The sequence below is a fragment of the Pyricularia pennisetigena genome, chromosome 2 (genome assembly GCF_004337985.1).
Source record: "Pyricularia pennisetigena strain Br36 chromosome 2, whole genome shotgun sequence".
Taxonomy (NCBI): Eukaryota; Fungi; Ascomycota; class Sordariomycetes; order Magnaporthales; family Pyriculariaceae; genus Pyricularia; species Pyricularia pennisetigena.
Window position 1 is genome coordinate 4,657,686 of NC_043741.1, and position 19,170 is coordinate 4,676,855.

Here is a 19,170-nt window from a genome sequence, read left to right on the forward strand (position 1 = left end):
TTTTTTTTTTTGGTCAGTTGTGCGCATGGGATAATCAAACGGTCGTCAGTCTAGTGATCCAGATTGGGTAAGCAGTCCAGCCCAACAGGTGCCCAAACACTTCTTTTTTTACCCCCTTTGTCTCCCTTGAAACGGGGAAATGCATGCCGAATTGGCAAAATAGATGCAGGAGCAGTAACGAAGAAAAAAAGGAAAAATAGTATGGAACGACCCCACGGCTTGGTCGAGAAAGGATGCCACATCAGGAGCTTGTCAGCGTGTCATCTAATGCAAAGGGTATAAAGGGTGCATCAGCAGCTGCAAGATCGTGGGCCAGTCAAGTCTAGCGATACGTTTGGTAGCCTTGCTTTGCTTCCCCCGTTCCTTTTTTTTTTTTTTTTTTTGTCATCACTCCCTTCCTCAAGATGTCATATCACACTATCTTGGTGCATTGCTCCGTAATAGATGGATTACTTGGCTTGCTCTATCCAGAATGTCACAAAGTTCTCTCTCGCCCCAGCGGCTTGGGTGATGCGGTGCGTTGATGCCCAAAAAGCCGGCAGGGAAACCAACCATATGCATGCATGTTTTCAATGTCAATATCGTCGCACCGCCCAATGGTAAGATTTATTGGCCATTCATGACGTTTCGAGCTGCGTCAGTGCTGCCAATCATTGATGAAGGCCTGAGGTGTCTTTGGGGGTAATATTGATGGAGAGATACACATTGCAAGAGCTGCTGATGTCAGTCGTCGAAACATTGAGGGGTTTGTTTGATCAGACCAGTCGACCTGGGGGATAGGGACAACGGAAACCCCTTTCCCCTCTGTTTGCTAGCGAAAATAATCAAGAATAAAAAAGCGGGAAGAATAGAGTAAGCGTGGGTCAGTGTTTGCTGCTCCCCGTACCTATATTTTTTGCGTATTTGTCTTGTCTTCTCAATGTGGACGGGACGGCAAATATACAATACATCCGGCTTGTTCCGGTCAGGCTCAAATGGCCGGACATACATACTTTGTACAACGCTATTTCACCAAGCTTAAGCAGCGGCTATGTAGAAGTGACCTAGGCCCGCAAGCGACTATTTTATTGTCACTCCAAAGCCAGAAAGGAGGCAATTTTTTTGCCGTCGAAAAGGCTTGTAATAAAACCTGCATACATGTACCAATACCCTGAGGCATCCAATCGGCTCAAAAGCTCTGGTACCAATTTTCCGGCTTGTAATTTATGCATCCGACAGTTGTGCTCAGGCCAACAGGCTCCAAACTGAAGAAGGTTAACTTGTCGATTAAGACAAGAGCCTACCAAGGCAAAGCAGGCACTTTAGCTGGCTAGTGTAGGCACGTAGGTAGGTACCTAGAGCTGAAATTAGATCCGGAAGAGGCGGTAAAGGTACGTGTTCGGACAACTATCACTAATAGCTTCGAATGCCTAAAATACATGAACTGGCTACATTGGAAGAAGAGAGATCAGACGACAGTACAGTAAAAAGCATTTGGGTTTTGCGTCGTATGCGCTAAGCCCCCTTTCTAACTTTTTGTTCTGTGGATTGAGGGAATTACTCCGTACCTTAAATAGTGACTAGATGAGGTCTCAATTTATGACTGCAGTCATAGGACAAGACAAAGCTGCAATCTAAACTTACAATTTTGGTGCGGCTTATTTTGGACTTGGACACCCACCTTGTCATGTACCTTGGTTGAATTGTGGGAAAAGACAGCAAACCTAATTGAAATGTGCATACTGTAGATCTCTTTGAGATACGGCCGGGTTGTGGCGGGCCAAGTGTGACAAAAGTGACTTTCTCGGCATTAATCACATTTGATCCAGGGGATCACGATGGCAATATGCGTGCGTCCCAGGCGACAGGCCTTGTAAAGTTGGTGATCTTATCTGCTCCGTGGTCTGACACTACGTACGTGTTCCAGCTCGGTTGAATTGTTGCTTGCAGTGAACCGGACAAGATCAAGCGCTGGCGGACGCAAGCCTATGTGATTTGCCTACGGAGTGCCTAAGTAGGTAAGTAGCATGCGAAGGGCTCCAACTACGGGTACGGAGTAGGGCAACTACCCGGTTGTCTTTCGGGCGACCGCAGCGTCTCCACAGGTGCCTTAACACGTGTAGACTGTCGCCCCACTCACGATCATCACACCACGAAGGTATTACCCCGTCGCTTCCATTGACAACAACATCCTTACCAAAAGCGAACCAACAAATACCTCAGCCACCTGGAATTAAACATGCTCTACTCTAGTTACATACAGTAGAGGAACTACACTAACATCGCGCAAAAAAAAAAAAAAAAAAAAAAAAAAAAACTGATCAGACTTGACCGGGCCAAGCTGGAGTAACTTCCAGGTTCAATTAATGACAACGAGCTTTGATAAGAGCTAATCAAATCATTTTGTCAATCGACGGCGCTGCACAGACATAGGTAGGGCTCTCCGCCCCTCGGCAACCTTTCAAAAGCTCAGAGAGCCCTACGAACGAACGGTAGGTATGTGCGGAGTTTTCCATTTCCCTGAATCAAACTTGTCAGGTTTTTAGCCTGGTCTGGTCTGGCCGTCCGTGAGATGTGCAAAAGCAAGACAAGGTACACTCCCGCGGGATGCTCGAAGGGTGGGTACTCAAACTCACCGCCCGCTGCTTAACGAGTGGGTCGTACATGCAACCCATGAAGTCAGGCCAAGCAAACGGACGCCCAGCCCCTTCCTCGTACAGTAAGGAAGTTACGAAGGAAGGTACCTTACCTGGGGTGGCAGGCCGAGGCGGAGGCTGGTTTATTAGGTTGACACACCACACCCGAGAGACTCCAGGGGTGTTGGAGCTGTGGTCTGCTGCAGCTGTCCTGCACGCGCTCCGCCCAAAACGCGGACAGATTGATCTCGAAAATTTAGCTTAGATGGGATGAATGGAATGGTGTCGCGCCGACCAAGCCAAAAGTAGCGCCCGCCTTACTATTACTGCGTACATTTCAAGCCTATCATCAACTGCTTAGGGATTATTATTTTGTTTGACGACCTGCCATCGTCGGGCATCCATCAGTTTACCCGTCCCGCTCCATCGTATTGACGCGTTGGGCTCAAGCAGCCGCAGGGAAGAAGAAGAAAGAAAACAACCCGAAGCCAAAAAAAGAGACAAAAAAAAAAAGAAACAAAAAGAAAGAAAACACTAAAAAAAGGAACGAAAGAAGAAAAAAAAACCCCACGCGCAAATTTCACACCCGCAAATTACCAACAAGCACTTCAAGGACCGGGGCTTGGCTACTGTTGTGCAACATTCGACGCTGTAGTAAGCTTCACAAACTTCATCTCACGAAGTTCTCCGCCTCAGCTCTATTCCTCGTCCTCAGTTCCACGACTCCGGCCCTATCTTCCCTGGCTGGTATTCCCGCATGAAACAACTTCGGGGAGTGACAGCAGCAGATCAAGTCACTCTGTCGCCTCCAAATCCGAACTGACCGTATCTCTTTCATGCCAACGAACACCTGACCTGACCAGGTTTTCGTTTCCCCAACGATACACCGCTGCTGGCCAACCAACACCGGCGCTGCTCCTGGCTTGGTGTACGCTTTTTGCCTCATAAACAGATACATACGGTGTCTATCTGCGCTTTCAACGTCTCAACGTCACGGTGGCCAGCTGGCAGTCCGTCTCAGCAAATCGACTGGTATTGAAGGCAGTTTTTGTCTGATGCACGTACGACTTGCGTTGCTCTCATTCGGTTTCCTGCAGAGACCATCGTCCGCATCAGATGAGAGCTGCATCGCGCAGCTTTGTGCCATCCCACCACACACATCTTTTAGCATAGGCTCATTTGCCCTCGGACTTCAGTAACGGTAATTGCCTGTTCGAAAAGACTCCGGGGTAAGGATAAACCCAGCTGCCGTGCAGGCGCAGCAAACCCAAGCATCAAAGGAATCCACACAAAAATCACATCCACGCCAGGGACACGGTAGTAGTCGGCTTCTGGAATTTGATCTCTTAGGAAGTCGACGCGGCCGCATCAGCCTGTCATCCTACATGCCGCCGCCCCTGGACTTGTACAGCAGAAATTCGTCACGATTCTTGTCGAGCCAAGATTTTCGACAAGGTCCTGCGAGCTCTCACCGCCCCGGCCTCTCATGGCTCAAAGCGGTCAACCCCAGCAAGAGGAGCCATTCTCACCGCTGCCTGAGTCCCCAGTCAGTACAACAGCACCGGCCCCATCTTCCGCCTACCAAACGAAACCTCCCAGCTTGTGGCGAAAGTTGCTGGGTAGGGCCAATGACGGCGCCGAGCAGCCACAAGATGAGGCTTTTGACGTCAAGGAGGACAATGGCGGCTCTCAGAGACATGAGGCTGATACGGAGAAGGAGGAAGACCTTGACCCAGACGATCCTCGCCTCGTTCCCGTACGAAAGATGAACCGCAAGGTCGTGGCGGGTCTCCCGAGGGCACAGACGTTCAAAAGACAACAATCTGAGCTCCGCGACAATCTCATGCCCGCCGAGCTCTCTCCGGCTGAGCGTCGCGGCCTCTCTTCAGATCGAAGACTACACTCACCACCGCTGAACGGCTCAGACGGTTATTCTAATCCTCGCACAAGTGCCCCGGACTTCATTTCATCTTTCGGCGACTCGCTAGCCGATGTCAGCATCTCTGGAACGACTGCCTCGGTTGAGGAACCCCGAACGGTTTTGGCATCTCTCCTCAACGGAGGCAGAGATAAATCTGGCGAGGATGGACCGCTTGAGACTGCCGGCTCGCTCCCCTTCATGTCCCCCAATTCAATGACGAAATTTCCCGAGCCGTCTTCGGATCATAATTTGGACACGGCTTCCATGACAACCTCGGTATACGACCAGTTGATTCACGACGATCTGGAGCGCATTTGGATTCTGAACTTGTCGATGCACTTCCGGGACAAGTCCAAACGAGAGAAATTTTTCATCACGTACCGGCAACATGAACATCTATGGCGGCGCGTTACCATTTCACTAGACTATCGAGCCTCCCCAGAGAACTCTTTGGAGCTGGATCTTGAACACACCAAGCTCCAGCGCGAGAAAAATGCGAAGATATACGAGGCAATCAGGGATAGCCTGGCTGACATTCAGTTTTACGACACTGTCACCAATCTCAAACTCCAGACCACAGATGGCAGGCTGCACGTGCACGTGGTCGAAGATGTCAATGTACGTACCTAGTCCCTGTTGGCGATGCTAACAGAACCCGGAACCTGGTTCGATGTGATGGATGCACTGACGTGAATTGTCCTACAGGAAATAATACACTATCCGACAATCCCAATGATACGGCATCTCGACTGCAGGCGCGTCAAGGAGCGCGAGATTCATTTCGAAGCACACATGTCAGGCTTTGTGTATAAAGTCCGTGTTCATGGCAGGACCTTGATCAAAAAAGAAATTCCTGGCCCGGACACGGTGGACGAGTTCCTCTACGAAATCAACGCACTGACTCAGCTACAAGATTCGCGCTATGTGATAGAGTTATATGGTATCATAATTGACGACCGGGAGGAGCATGTCAAAGGCCTGCTCATCAGTTACGCCGAGAACGGCACCCTTGTGGACATGATTTATGATCACGACCACCAACTGCCGTGGCCCAGGCGTGAGAAATGGGCGCGCCAGATAGTTGACGGACTCTCAGAAATCCACGAAGCTGGCTTTGTTCAGGGTGATTTCACACTATCCAACATTGTCATTGATGCAAACGACGACGCCAAAATCATTGACATCAACAGGAGAGGCTGCCCAGTCGGATGGGAGCCTCCCGAAGCAACTCCACTGATTGAAAGCAACCAACGCATTTCCATGTATATTGGCGTCAAGTCGGACCTCTATCAACTTGGCATGGTGCTTTGGTCTCTGGGAGCGCAGGAGGATGAGCCCGAGCTGCAAAATCGCCCTTTACGTCTCGATCTAGACACTGACTGCCCTGAATGGTACCGCGAAATCGTCCACATCTGTTTGGCAGAAAACCCGCGCCACAGGTTGCAAGCTGCGAGGCTTTTGGACATGTTCCCTGGCTCAAAATACCAATACGGCAGTGGCACTGGGCGCTTGATCCCGCATCACCATCACCAGTACTCACATGCACCGTCAGCCTCCTTCGATTCTTCCATCCACAACTACAACAGTGCCCCGATTATCCGAACGATCAACTCGCCGCCGCCCGAGTGGTCGTACAAGACGTACAGTGGCCAGACATTTGTAGACACTGCCGCAGCTCTCTCTCGGGATCCATATTACTTCCCGATGCGCGGGAGATCTCCCCCAAGCCCAATAGCAAGTCATAGAAGTGGCGAGCTGTATGGTAATCGATATGGGCCACCCGCTTGGTCTGCCTACAGTTACGAGCAGAACCGCACCAGTGAATACTCAGCCAGCGACATTGGTGCTGACAACAGAATAGATGATGATGCACTGCGTGGTGAGAGAAGCGAGACTTCTTGGTCGGTCCAGGGGGAATCCCTGGCGGATACGGAACTGGATGAGGGTCCCAGCATGGGCGCTTCGCTGATCGGCCTAGACAGGCCGACTCTGGAAACTCCGGTGATACCGAGAGATGCTTCCCGTGACAATGCCACGCCACAACCGAAATATAACAACACACAGATGCTCCTAACCAGTTTGGCAGAGCAGTTCACCGCGCCTGGTGAGTGTTCAGCGCCAAATTCACTCAACCCTTGCGACAAGCAACCAGAGGCTATTCCGTTACCCCCGTCGCCAGTCAATGAGGCCGACTGGGTAGCTTCAACGGCTTCGCAAGCCTGTGAATCTGAGAAAAATGAGATGGATGCAGAGGGAGATGGCGGGGCACTGATATGGCCACTCGATGAGCCCCATTCGGACAAAGAAGCATCAGGCTCAATAGGGCTCGTTACCGGTCTTCCTGCGGTCGATAAATCATTTGCCTGCTCCCCAGATCCGAAAACCGCCTATCCGAGAACAGAAATATCAACAATCTCCGAGGTGACTGGAATGGACGTCCCTGACACTGACATCCTGGGCGGTGCAAGTCTGACACCTGTTGCCGAGACGCCAGAGACGATGTTGTTGGTGAACCCGCTTGAATCACCAAAATTAGAGCAAGTCCTGAAGAGCTTGTCGCCGCGGCCGTCGAGTACTAGAAGCAGCTCACCCCCAGTTCTGCCAAATGACCTGAAGGGTGTCGGGTCTGCTCATGAAGATACGAATGAAGAGATGATGAGAACTCGAGACTCTCTAGACGACGACTGTACGCACAACTTTGATGCCATGACCTCAGGCACAAGTCTTGCAGATGACTTGCAGAAGTCGAAAGCTTTGAGCGGGACGCGCCAGGATCCCGTAACCACTCAACCAATTGCAACCTAGACCTTACGACTATCTAATGATTATGTTAGCTTTTTTTCTTTTTCTTTTTTTTCTTCTTTGTCTCTTTCTCGCACTTACACCCATGTATAGAACCTGTTTTTTGATTATGATTTTTTCAAGTTCATTTCTCAACAATGAAGTTGTTTTGTATTTGCAGCGTTTCAGATCCCCTGTAACTATTAACACTTGCGATGGTGGAGTTTTGATAAACGTCGGTGCGAGCCGTCGTCCTTACTGTCTAGTCGCGTATTTTTTTCGTCATAGCATCAACGTTTTCCTGCATCATATTTTCCCGGGCTTGATGAAATCTATTGGTACCTATTGCTGTAGACCTTTTATCAGCCACACGAAATAAGACTCGAATGGCAGCCTTTCTATTCTTTTTTCTTTATTTCTGGTTTTAATCCATCTTAAATACTGAGCCTGCCTTCCCGCCTGCATGCAGGGATGATTTTCGTATGCTGGCTTCATTCAAGATGGTCCCAAACGAATACCATTGAAGATCGAGGAATTCATAAATAACCCTAATTTGATCTCGGTTCTATTTGGACGAACATGGTGGAAACGATCAGAAGCCACGGGGTTACAGAGAGAATCAGAGATCAACCGAAAATAAGGAAGTTTGTCGATGTAGCATACGCTTTACGCTTTACCGAGGGATGCTTATCCGCTCCTGACGAGCCGCAAAAAGTCGCCACAGTGCATTTCGGTGTCCAATTCTCGAAGCCTTCGGCATCTACATGACCAAGGCAAGAGGGATTTAGGCATGACATGTACAAAGTATAACCTTCCAGCATAAATCGTCTTTACATGTATCAACTGAGTTGCTAGGCTTGGCAAGTTGTTGAGTATGTGGTACTTACTGGTGAGAGGCATTCGTCGTCTCCCTTTTTTTTTCACATGCATTTTCCTTGATGGTCTTTGTGTTTTTCGTTGGCAGATAACACCCGAGAAACGTTACAGAAATTGATCAAAATGCCGAATCGTTGAGAGACCAGGGGTGCGCGAACGTGCGATGTTGCACTTGTCTAAAGGAGCTGGAATTCCCGAATTGAGATGACGGGCAGCCATGGAATTTGTCGGGAAGAACCCGCAATCATATGTCAAGGATCGGACGTTTGTTTCTATGTGCCTGGGGTTTGGGGTAGGTTAGATGAGCCGAGGCACACACCTAAAAAAAAAAAAAAAAAAAAAAAAAAAGAAAAAAAGAATATTTGATCTTTAACTCCTTGTCCGGGTCGCTCAACTGTTTTCTTTCCTCTCTGTGGCAATTGAATTTTCCCATCCACCGACGTTGTTTTTAGACTTTGGGCACTTTGACGTAATAAGAGGTCGGGGCTGCAATGTTGAGAGTGGTTTTTAGCGGGGTTGTCTCCAACCTTGGAGCTACTCCCGTACCAAATAAAAGAGAAAAAAAAAAAAATGCAACAGCTTCTTCCTATGACACAGCCAAGAAAAGATGCTTGCAGCTTTCTGGCAAACTGTGGGGTCTTGAAGACAGGAACGACCACAACATGGGAGCCGGACGAGGCCGATCCCAGAAATCGGAAGGAGAACCCAAAGGTATCTCGGGTATCCACTAGTGGATTACTAAATTTGTAGTTGATGGAAAAGGTTACTGCTGCCTGCTTGCCAGCCAGCCAGCCAACAACGATCACCATTGGCAAAGGCATTCACATTTGCAGTACAGTTCACGTGATCGACAGGGCTATTCCAACAAGTTTTAGCTACAGCTGCAATGCAGATGGTTTTAGCGGACTATACCTGCCGAGACGGAGGAAAGCAGAAGCAAAAGTCAACAAGGCGCCCGCAAAACTGCAGAGTTGAAGGAGAGGTACTGTACAATTTTCACTGATAAAAGAAAAAAAGTCCCAGCCCAGCCAGCCCTTGAGTGCCGGGCGGCGATTCGGCGGGGGATGCCAGGGTTGCAGGGTTGCAGACTTACAGGGATGCCGACGGCCCCTTTGCCCGAACGGACGGGGGGGAGACAACACTTTGACCAATCAGGTGTTGTGCTTTCCCAACAATTGCCTCCCCAACAAAATGCGTGAGAAAAAAAAGGGACCATAAGATTTTTTTTTTTTTTTGATGTAATTCTTTGATAGCACATGAGCTTGGGCGCATGTTTACGACGCGTGGGTCAGTCGACTTTATGGCATTGACGGGCAGTGATGAGAAACAATGGGCTGATGCGTCTGGGGCCGTGGCAGACTGCACAAGCAAGAGGGGAGTAAGAAGAATAAAAAATCTGGTCCAACAGCCTTCCAAAGGCTGATATTATCTTTGGAGGGAGGATGGGATCTGGGGAGCCTCATAGCTTGGAGCCTGATCGCCCGTGCAAGCCCAGTCAACCTCCCAACGCCTTGTCAGAGGAATGTTTTGTCGCAACAAATGAACAAACTCATCATCTGATAGGGTGGTCAGGTGGCTTCTGATTTGGTTTGCCTAGGTTGTTGTTGTTGTTGTTGTTGTCCTCAAAATAAGGAAGCACCTACTAGTTTGTAGGTTCTTACTGTCCCCAACCTCTAGATTAGTATACAGCAAGGTGTTTCGCAACGGCCAAGTACAGTGTACTGTATTTGCTTGTTATGGTAACAAGGTTTGGTTGAGAGAAGGACATTACATGTACACGACGGCAGGCAATATGTACTGTACGTGCGATACGTGGTGTATCAAAGCCAACATCCAAGTCCCATAACCATATTTCGGTAGGGCAATGTCCAAGTCAGCCTCCAGAAGTCAACCCCCCAGAGTTGAGCTGATTCGCGAGTCCATACATCCATCCCACAGGAGACATACCCCGGGCTAGCCCGATCCTAGTTTTTACTTCTTTCCTCTCCCTTCCTCGGCAGGGCGGCTTCTTACTCTGTTCTGTTGTGTAAAGGGAAAGCAAGACCCACCCGGCCTACCCACCCGCCACCTTCTGTTGTTGAATACCCTTGTTGTTGTTCGCCCCCCTCCAACAAACCCCAAAGCATTGATATAAACGGATACTACCCAACCAATTCTTTGACCTGACCTCGACCTCACTTTCTTTCATAGCACCATCCAACTTTTGCCATCAAACCTTCACTTCTCCTTCGGCACTTCTCGCCGGCAGAGTCTGTACACTAGTTGTACAAACAACAGTCAAGAGAGTGAGAACCTTGGACTTTGGACTAGATAGTCTTGGCTTCGCCAATCATGGCTTCGTCATCTTCCTCCGTGCCGGAGTTGGCTGCTGCCTTTCCTGATGGCACTACCGACTTCAAGCCCATGAGGAGCAGCAAGTCCTACGATGCCAGCAAGCCGCACATTTCCGAGACACCTATGACCCTCAAGAACTGGCACAAGCACGTCAACTGGCTCAACACCACCTTCATTGTGTTTGTGCCTCTGGCTGGTCTCATATCCACCTATTGGATCCCTCTACAGTGGAAGACGGCTGTCTGGGCTGTCATCTACTACTTCAACACCGGCCTTGGAATTACTGCTGGTAAGTGGGCTATTGGGCGATCGAGCTGGGCCTGGCCCCATTGTACCAACGTCCTCCCTACAGAGATACTAACTATATGTGCTTGCAGGTTACCATCGACTTTGGGCCCACAGCTGCTACAAGGCCTCGCTTCCTCTCAAAATCTACCTTGCCGCTGTCGGCGCCGGTGCCGTCCAGGGCTCTATCAGATGGTGGTCCAATGGTCACCGTGCACACCACCGTTACACCGATACCGAGAAGGACCCCTACTCGGTCCGCAAGGGTCTCCTTTACTCGCACATGGGATGGATGCTCATGAAGCAGAACCCCAAGAAGCAGGGCCGCACCGACATCACCGACTTGAACGAGGACCCGGTTGTCGTTTGGCAGCACCGCAACTTCCTCAAGTGTGTCATCTTCATGGCCCTCGTCTTCCCAACACTGGTGGCCGGTCTTGGATGGGGTGACTACTGGGGAGGCTTCATCTACGGAGGTATCCTGCGTGTCTTCTTCGTTCAGCAGGCCACCTTCTGCGTCAACTCGCTTGCCCACTGGCTCGGTGACCAGCCTTTCGACGACCGCAACTCGCCTCGTGACCACGTCATCACCGCCCTTGTCACGCTTGGAGAGGGATATCACAACTTCCACCACGAGTTCCCCTCAGACTACCGCAATGCAATTGAGTGGTGGCAGTATGACCCCACCAAGTGGTGCATTTGGATCTGGAAGCAGCTTGGTCTCGCGCACAACCTGAAGCAGTTCCGCCAAAACGAGATTGAGAAGGGGCGTGTCCAGCAGTTGCAGAAGAAGCTCGACCAGAAGCGCGCCAAGCTTGACTGGGGTATTCCTCTGGAGCAGCTTCCCGTTGTTAGCTGGGATGACTTCGTCGAGCAGTCTAAGAACGGAAAGGCTTGGATTGCTGTTGCTGGCGTCATTCACGATGTCGGCGACTTCATCAAGGACCACCCTGGTGGCAAGGCTCTCATCACTTCGGCCATTGGCAAGGACGCGACCGCCATATTCAACGGCGGTGTCTACAACCACTCCAACGCCGCCCACAACTTGCTCTCGACCATGCGTGTGGGTGTTTTGCGTGGCGGCTGCGAGGTTGAGATCTGGAAGCGTGCCCAGTCTGAAAACAAGGACGTTTCAACCGTCGTTGATTCTACGGGCAACCGCATTGTCCGCGCTGGCGGGCAAGCAACAAAGGTCGTCCAGCCGGTTCCGGGAGCCCAGGCTGCGTGATGCCTGGTGTTTCGAATCTTGGTCACGGTTAGGCTCATAGGTTCATACCCCATGATGGGTTGCCATACCGTGCATTACTCTGCGATGAGTCAACCAGAGATTGCTGCTTTCACTGTCATTGTTTGGCGTTGAGGTTTAGGTTTTTTTGTGTTGTTATTGGGTGACTTCCTATAATGTATGGCATTTTTATGATTGTTGTTAGATCAAAATTGTTGGTGAGCTACAGCAGGCCAGATCGGCTCAGATTGACTACCTTGCTCATCCGGTCTGCTCTGTACATAGATATTTTCATCGCTCACATATTCTAGTCTGGGTGATTCTATATTGGCAGGACGTGTCTCGAAAAATGTTTGTGATATACCTTTTTGGCCGAAGATGCTGCTGGCAGGGAGCCCAGTGAGGCCGCTGGCGTCTGCGGCAGACCGATGATGAAGACTATGCCACAGAGTTTTTCCTCGTAGAAGCACGGGTAGGGTCAAGCCTGAGGACTCCGCGTCGGAGAGTGGCATACGTGTGGAAATTGCTTCTTCGTGTTGATGTCTTGAATAGATGAGAACTTGCATCCTTTGCCCGGCCCCTTGAGACGACTAAACAAGCATATCATGTAAGAAGACATTCCAAGAACCGAAAGACGTGGCGTGGAAGTGGTATGCATTTTCAGACCTATAAGCCACGAACTCGAACCCAGCTCGCCGTTGGTAGCCACAGATGCGATCCAAGTGCGTCGGGACAACATCCGGGTGACTCGAACTTGCAGCTGGGAAAGGGTGATGGGGAGACAACTATCATCATCACTTGAGACAGCATCGTTAGCGGGATCTGCCGGCCTGTCTGCCTCCTCCTCACGCGTCCGTAAGGCCAGAGACCATGATGTGACCTTGACAGGGTCTCGGGCTCTTTGGAATTTAAAAAAAAAAAAAAAAAAAAAAAAAATTAAAAAGATGATGGCGCTAGGCATTTCCATATCAAAAGACAAGTCGCTGCGACTAGTCTACCGGGTCTAAACAGCTTTGAGGGCCAAGCAGTGATGCCTACTGCACGTCGGGATTATATCCCGTGGCGCTAGTGCGACTCCCGCCAACCCCTCCCCGCCCCCCGCACAAGATGCTATACTACCTCTCCATCGCTGCGATTATACCAGGAGACAAGACGAGCACAGTTTGCATGCTCGTCCTAGCCATCCAAGTGAATGTGTTAAGGCCAGGTCTACCGCGTTCCAGAGACAGACCAGGGGAGGGCCAAGAAACAACGACCACGTCTAAGTGAAGGAGGCGAGCTCCCCTCGATTTAACGGCGGCACGGGGGAGGTTAGGGCGGGAGTGGATTGCCAATAATAACTAGTTCCGTGTCAGCAAACAGTGCTGCGGAAACCATTTGTTGCTTTGAAATCGCCTCAAAGGCACGGATATAAACGAAGTAATCAAACTTGTATGAACTCTTTTCCAATTTGAGCTTTGGTTAGAATAGATTAGGATTTTGTGGTGGCTTGACCTGGACGTGAAAGAATGAGAAATAAACCTCGACTGGAAAAATTCAAATCCCCAAAAAGCGCAATATAAACAATGGCCAGGAATTATTATGCCCTCCAGGGGTGATGCCAAACCACAAGATAACAAAATAGCAATGGTCCATTATTTCCCAAGGAGATTAGCCGCCTGCAATGCATGAATTGTCAATGCACCCGGCTCTGTAAATCTTGACCCGGTTCCCCTAAACAAGACTAAGATCTCCAAAAGGCAACAAAACAAACAGTGGGCAGACCGGTACTCTGCCCGCCAAGAACCAAGAAGGTAAACAAAAGAAATATAGTGGGGTTCTATATAGCATAAAAGACAAGCAAGAAACGAATGAGCATGACGGAAGTGACGACCTTTTGAGCTGAGATTGAACAGGACCAGGAACAGCCCAATATTGAGGAACTTGGTATTTCCAAGCAAACGCAATAAACAAATGAAACTACCCCCCAAGTCTTTGTTTAGATTCCACCAACTTCCTCCACACTAATAATAACAGTCTTAGCTGCTCGAGTGACATATATGTGTATATACTTTCTGACAAAGGAAAATAATAATAATAATAAAGGATTCGATAGTGTGTTGTCCGAGACAGTTAATTGGCCCATCCCGTCATCCCTTCCCAGTAGAGAACAGGGGATATAAGGGGTTTGAAGAATAAATCGGGGGAGCCAGCCGTACAATCTATAAGGGTATTCTTTTCTCTCTTAACGACAAAAATCCAAAGAAGCAAGAAAACGCGCCAAATGAGTCGCAAGGTTCCATAAACGGTAAACGGTAAACGGTAAACGGTAATAGAAAGAAGACCTGGTCATAACAAACAAGGGCTAAGGGGGGGAAAACATGGTGCCACCATCAGTATTCCCGGGCAGAACAACTCCATGCAACCCATCGCACTGAACGAGGCCCATATCCACTGCCCCCTTTTTCCAAAGAATCAAATATTGAACTAGAAAGACTTAAGGAGTAAAATGAAGCCGTGTTGCCTTGGTGAGCAACACAGATTCCACCAATGCTCGGTTTTTCTGAGAGCAGGGGACTGAAGATCAGCTAAAAGAAAAAGGAATGATGAATAGAGAGTGTCGAGAAATGTTGCAATAATATGCCTATAGTATGGTGAAAAAATAAAATAAAATTAAAAAACTCCAAAACACCGAGCCCGTGTATATGAAGGACGATGACCAACCAAACCAACTGAGACTAGTCAGTGTAAATGCAACGCTCAAATGGGACCGGGCACTTTTTGCTCTAAAATCGGTGACTCGCAGCCCAGATGCTCGCTGATGCAGACGCAGCCCATTCGGACTCCTCGTATGGTGGAGTTGGCCACTTGCCATAGTCTGTGGGTGTTGAAGTGTTGCCCTTGTCAAGACTGAGGGGCTTGGGTGTCATGTTCTCGCTCCCGTCGCCGAAAAGAATCGAGTTCCCGTTGGCAGAGGGCGACGGTGTCGGATACGGGTTAAGGCTGGCATTTTGTGCGGCGGCGGCAGAGTTTCGGTTACTAGCAGGTGTCTTCGCAACGTTGTTGTAGTGGGAATTGCTGTGCGGCGGGGCCTTGTCCTTGTTCTCAAGCTTTGTCATTGCCTTGTGCGTAGATGTGAGAACTTCGTCCAAGAGCTCGTCTTCCTCGTCCGGCGCGTCGTACTGATGCATCCCACCGGGTTGACCAGCCTGTGCTCTCCGCGTGCGGCTCGAAATTGGCCCACCAGGAACATTGTTTCCGTTGCGAGCTGCATTCATTAGGTTGTCAACAGACCGAGGTTGGTGATGGGGAAGCGAGTGGTGCCTTTTCAGGGTGCCATTATTGTTTGTTGGCACGTTGTGAACCGGTACAGCCGGAGGGTCTGCCGCTCCCATGTAGTCGCCGTGTGAATCCTTGCCCGCTGCCTGTCCTTGTTGATCAATAACCATGGATGACCTGTTGCTGGCAAACGGTCCGCATCCGGCCTGAGCCTCGACGTCGTCATATGTGGGTGACATCGGAGCTTGGTGACGGCCCGAGAACCTGCGTGCCCTCTTGCGGAGGTGCGAGAAGAAGCTTTCCTTCTCCTGCTTACCACTGGGTGGCGAAGCAAGACCTCCGTTACCATTGAGGGCACGCTCAGCCTGTTGCCGGTGAATCTCGGCATAATGGTTTGTGCTCGATGCCACCGACAGCTGGCGTCCGATCTTCTTGGAGGCCTTCTCGGTACCCCGGTTGCTCGATGCGTTTGCGTAGGCATCGTTGTATGCCGGCGTCCTGTTGCTTGCTTGTGCAGTCACGGCATCCGACATGGGAGATATCGGCCTGATGGTTGGCAGGATGGGCATAGGCGCAACATTCGAAGGGCCATTGGTCCAAGTGGTCCGCTTGCTAGAAGCAGCGGCAGGCCTTGCCTTGGGTTGACTTATCTCACTGACGGTATGGATCGGGGCCGGCCGGGGAGCCACATCCTTGGCCACTGGAGCTGGAGCAGCACTCTCGTTGCTGTCAGTACGACCAATCAATGATTTTCTAAACCATGACTTGGACGACGTTGGCGTTGAGCTTGCAGAGTCCTTGCCCTTGTTGAGATCGGACTGCTTGCGGCCCAAGATCCGTGATGCTGACGACTTGGGTCTCAAGGGGTCTACTGCATCGGCGAAGTACTCATGGGCCAATGCCTGTGTTGATGTCGGCCTGTTCTTGGGGTCCCACATCAGGCACCACGTGACGAATTGGCTCAGCGATGCGGGCCACTGGGGCGCCTGCAGGATCGTATCCATAGCATGGGGCGCCATCTTGGGAAATGAGAAGCCGAGCTTGCCTGCCAAGCGGGTGCCTTCCCTCCATTCACCGCCTCCAACGCGCCCACCCGTCTTGTTGTACCAGTTACCTGGGCTACCCATGATTTCGCATACTCTCCATACCTGGTCGACCTCGTTGCCACCTGGAAAGAGGGGTTTGAGTGTAGCCACCTCTACGGCCATGGCGCCGACTGCCCAGATGTCGACAGGGGCGGAATATTCGCCGGCTCGGAGAAGCACTTCGGGTGCTCGGTACCATCTCGTCGAGACATAGGTCGTGTATGGAAGTTTCGAATGGGTTTCTCTTGCCAGTCCAAAATCGGCAATCTTGACGGTGTATGCCTGTGCTGGAGGATTGACAATTGAGGAGTATCTTCTAAAAGATGTGGAAGATTCGTTGTGTCCCGAGGTCGATACCAAGATGTTTTCGGGTTTGATGTCTCGATGGAAAAAGCTGTGTGCGTGGATGTGTTCGAGACCTTGCATAATCTGAAAAAGGATGCTCTTTACGCTGGCGTTTTCGAGCGCCTTGTGTTCCCTGGCCTTCATTAGTTGGTAGAGGTTGCCCTCCATATACTCCATGGCAATGTGCAGCTTCTTGGTGAAGGGATCCAAGAAGATATCCAGAGCAGGCACAAGGTGGGCGTGTGCCGGTAGCGTCCTCAAGAAAACGACTTCGCGGAGCTCCAGACACGGAGTGAAAGACTCGAAAGTCTTTTTCATCGTCTTGATGGCAACCTAAAAGAGCGGTTCAGACGCTGTCAGACTAGAGTCCCGCAACTTTAAAACAAAAAAGTCCAGACCAAAAATCGTCGCAACCTCGGAAAATAGACATACCACAGTGCCCCGGCGAGCGACCGCGGCTCCGGCAGTGCGAACTCTTGCTAGAGCCACGCTACCAAAGCTTCCATCGCCAATCTCCTTTAGTACTTCAAATCGATCTTCGAGGGCAAGCATGTTGGCTGGCGGGTGATTTGATCCCCGATGAGGATAGTCGTGTGAGACAGTCATTGCGAATGACCAGCTTTGGGTGACGATTCGATTGGTATTTCTGGCCCTGTAGAGAGGTCCAGGTCGCTGGGAAAGCTCGACAACCCAGTGAGAGTCGCTTCCAACACGACGGTAGCCCTGGTGAGGGTTTTGGAAGAGAGCTCTTTTCGAAAGAGCCGGATGGGATTTACGAGGTCATTCGACAGAAGGTCAGCGTTGGCAGCTAGCTGTTGTTCGGATTGATGATTGGCTGCAAGTAGTGGTTGTTAATTGATGAGGCGTATACTTGGGGGCGTCGAGATGATCGGGACCCAGCGGCTGGATCAAAAGAGGCAGGTTTGAGTATGGGACGAACGGCCCAGGAATAAAAAAGATCGATTTGGAGCTATTTGCTTGTGCTTTGCTCGACTTGAAGACGGGACGGAGGCGTGCGGCCGGAACTTCCAAAAAGGAAAGTGACGTGGTGGAAATAACGCAGTAGAGAACAAAAATAAAATAAAATAAAAATTTAAAAAAAAAAAATCAAACAAAAGAGGGAGTGTGGATGAACGATAGAAAACGTCGGTTGAATCGCTGGCAAAGGAGAGTGGATGGTTGCCCCTGGAAAAGAAGGGCTCTCCTGACGATGGTCGGTCAGGATGGGTTGGTATGATTACGGAACTGAGAAAGGGTGCAAAGCAGGACAGGGGCCTTGGAAGGTCCGTCCGGAGAGTCGGGCAGCGGGTCTGCTCCAGTATTTTAGGGGGGTACTGATACGACCCTTTGGAAATGGATTGGCTATCCGCCCTTCAGCTACTTGGTTCGTTTCCCGATCGACTCGTGGGTCGCGTATTGAGGGAATTGGGAGATGTGAAGTGAAGGGGGAATGGAAAGGGAAGTAGTAAGGGAGGAACAACAAATGAGTGAAGTGGGCACCTCCAAAGAGCCAAGTCGAATGGAATCAATGATGCCTTGGAAGAGGGAGGAGGAGTGAGAGAGAAAGAGCACAGATAGCCAAGTTACGTAGGTATTGGGAAAGCAAGTTACGCTGTGCTTGTTGCGTTGGCTGTAAAAACCTGTGCCTGTGTCAGCTTGGGTGTGTGTGCTGTGTTTGGTAAGGATCCTGTGTGCTGCTGTGTCCAGGGTTGGGTGGTGGATGCCAGCCCGGCTCGTCTAAGATTGCTGCCCGTTGTGGATCGTAAAACTGCCGTTGTTGCCAATGCACAAACAGATAGATGCATATATGTACGTATTAGCAGCTAAGAGGTAAGGTATTATTAGAGTAATCTAAGATGTGTCAAGATGCAGAAAAGAGCACCCCAGGGAACCTCCCCAAAATTAAAATAAAACAAATACACGACCACCAGCAGTAAGGAAGAGAAAAAAAAAAAAAAACAGACAAGTGTCAAAACTTCCACGAGGGTTTGATTGCATTAGGAAAAACAGTGATGGTGAGAATAAATCATGTCCAAATGAAGAAGGAAATCAAAAAAGGGGCCCTAATTTGTCCAATGAATCCAAGCAAGCCACACAAGAAACAAGCACTGGGGGAGCAGAAAGCGTTTTGGAACCCCGAAACTTGACCAGCGCGCTCCATTCCAGAGCAACCACTGGTGATAATTTATGACGGGTGTTTGGGAAGCGGCCTCAACGGGGGTGTGTCAGCATCAATCAATCGATTAGCATTAACATGGTATTATTGTTCGTACAAAAGGTAAAAGGCGTTCCAGGTAGTCTACAGTAGGTTCTCGACACGAGTAAAGATGGCAGCAAGGGGAGCTGCATAAAAGAAAGGACGGCTATAGAATCGGCAGCCAAGCTCCGTCCCCATCCTCAAAGAAGGTACACCAGGCGGCGGATGAACAAGCAGAACAGGAATGG

The 19,170-nt window shown here is 50.1% G+C and overlaps 4 protein-coding genes across 4 annotated transcripts; 3 read left to right on the top strand and 1 right to left on the bottom strand.

Moving 5' to 3' along the window:
- Window positions 1-4,101: 4,101 nt before the first annotated feature.
- On the top strand, window positions 4,102-7,341 carry PpBr36_01305 (uncharacterized protein; the record flags this gene model as incomplete). The annotated part of the gene is made up of 2 exons (XM_029888493.1): window positions 4,102-5,154; window positions 5,242-7,341. 2 exons carry the CDS (start codon window positions 4,102-4,104, stop codon window positions 7,339-7,341), a joined length of 3,153 nt encoding a protein of 1,050 aa, XP_029752232.1.
- A 2,122-nt stretch (window positions 7,342-9,463) lies between these two features.
- Window positions 9,464-9,616, top strand: PpBr36_01306 (uncharacterized protein; the record flags this gene model as incomplete). Its single annotated transcript, XM_029888494.1, has 1 exon — window positions 9,464-9,616. One exon carries the CDS (start codon window positions 9,464-9,466, stop codon window positions 9,614-9,616), a length of 153 nt encoding a protein of 50 aa, XP_029752229.1.
- A 908-nt stretch (window positions 9,617-10,524) lies between these two features.
- On the top strand, window positions 10,525-12,040 carry PpBr36_01307 (uncharacterized protein; the record flags this gene model as incomplete). Its single annotated transcript, XM_029888495.1, has 2 exons — window positions 10,525-10,816; window positions 10,905-12,040. 2 exons carry the CDS (start codon window positions 10,525-10,527, stop codon window positions 12,038-12,040), a joined length of 1,428 nt encoding a protein of 475 aa, XP_029752230.1.
- A 2,762-nt stretch (window positions 12,041-14,802) lies between these two features.
- Window positions 14,803-17,331, bottom strand: PpBr36_01308 (uncharacterized protein; the record flags this gene model as incomplete). The annotated part of the gene is made up of 2 exons (XM_029888496.1): window positions 14,803-17,058; window positions 17,158-17,331. The coding sequence occupies 2 exons, from the start codon at window positions 17,329-17,331 to the stop codon at window positions 14,803-14,805; spliced, it is 2,430 nt and encodes an 809-aa protein (XP_029752233.1).
- Window positions 17,332-19,170: the final 1,839 nt, after the last annotated feature.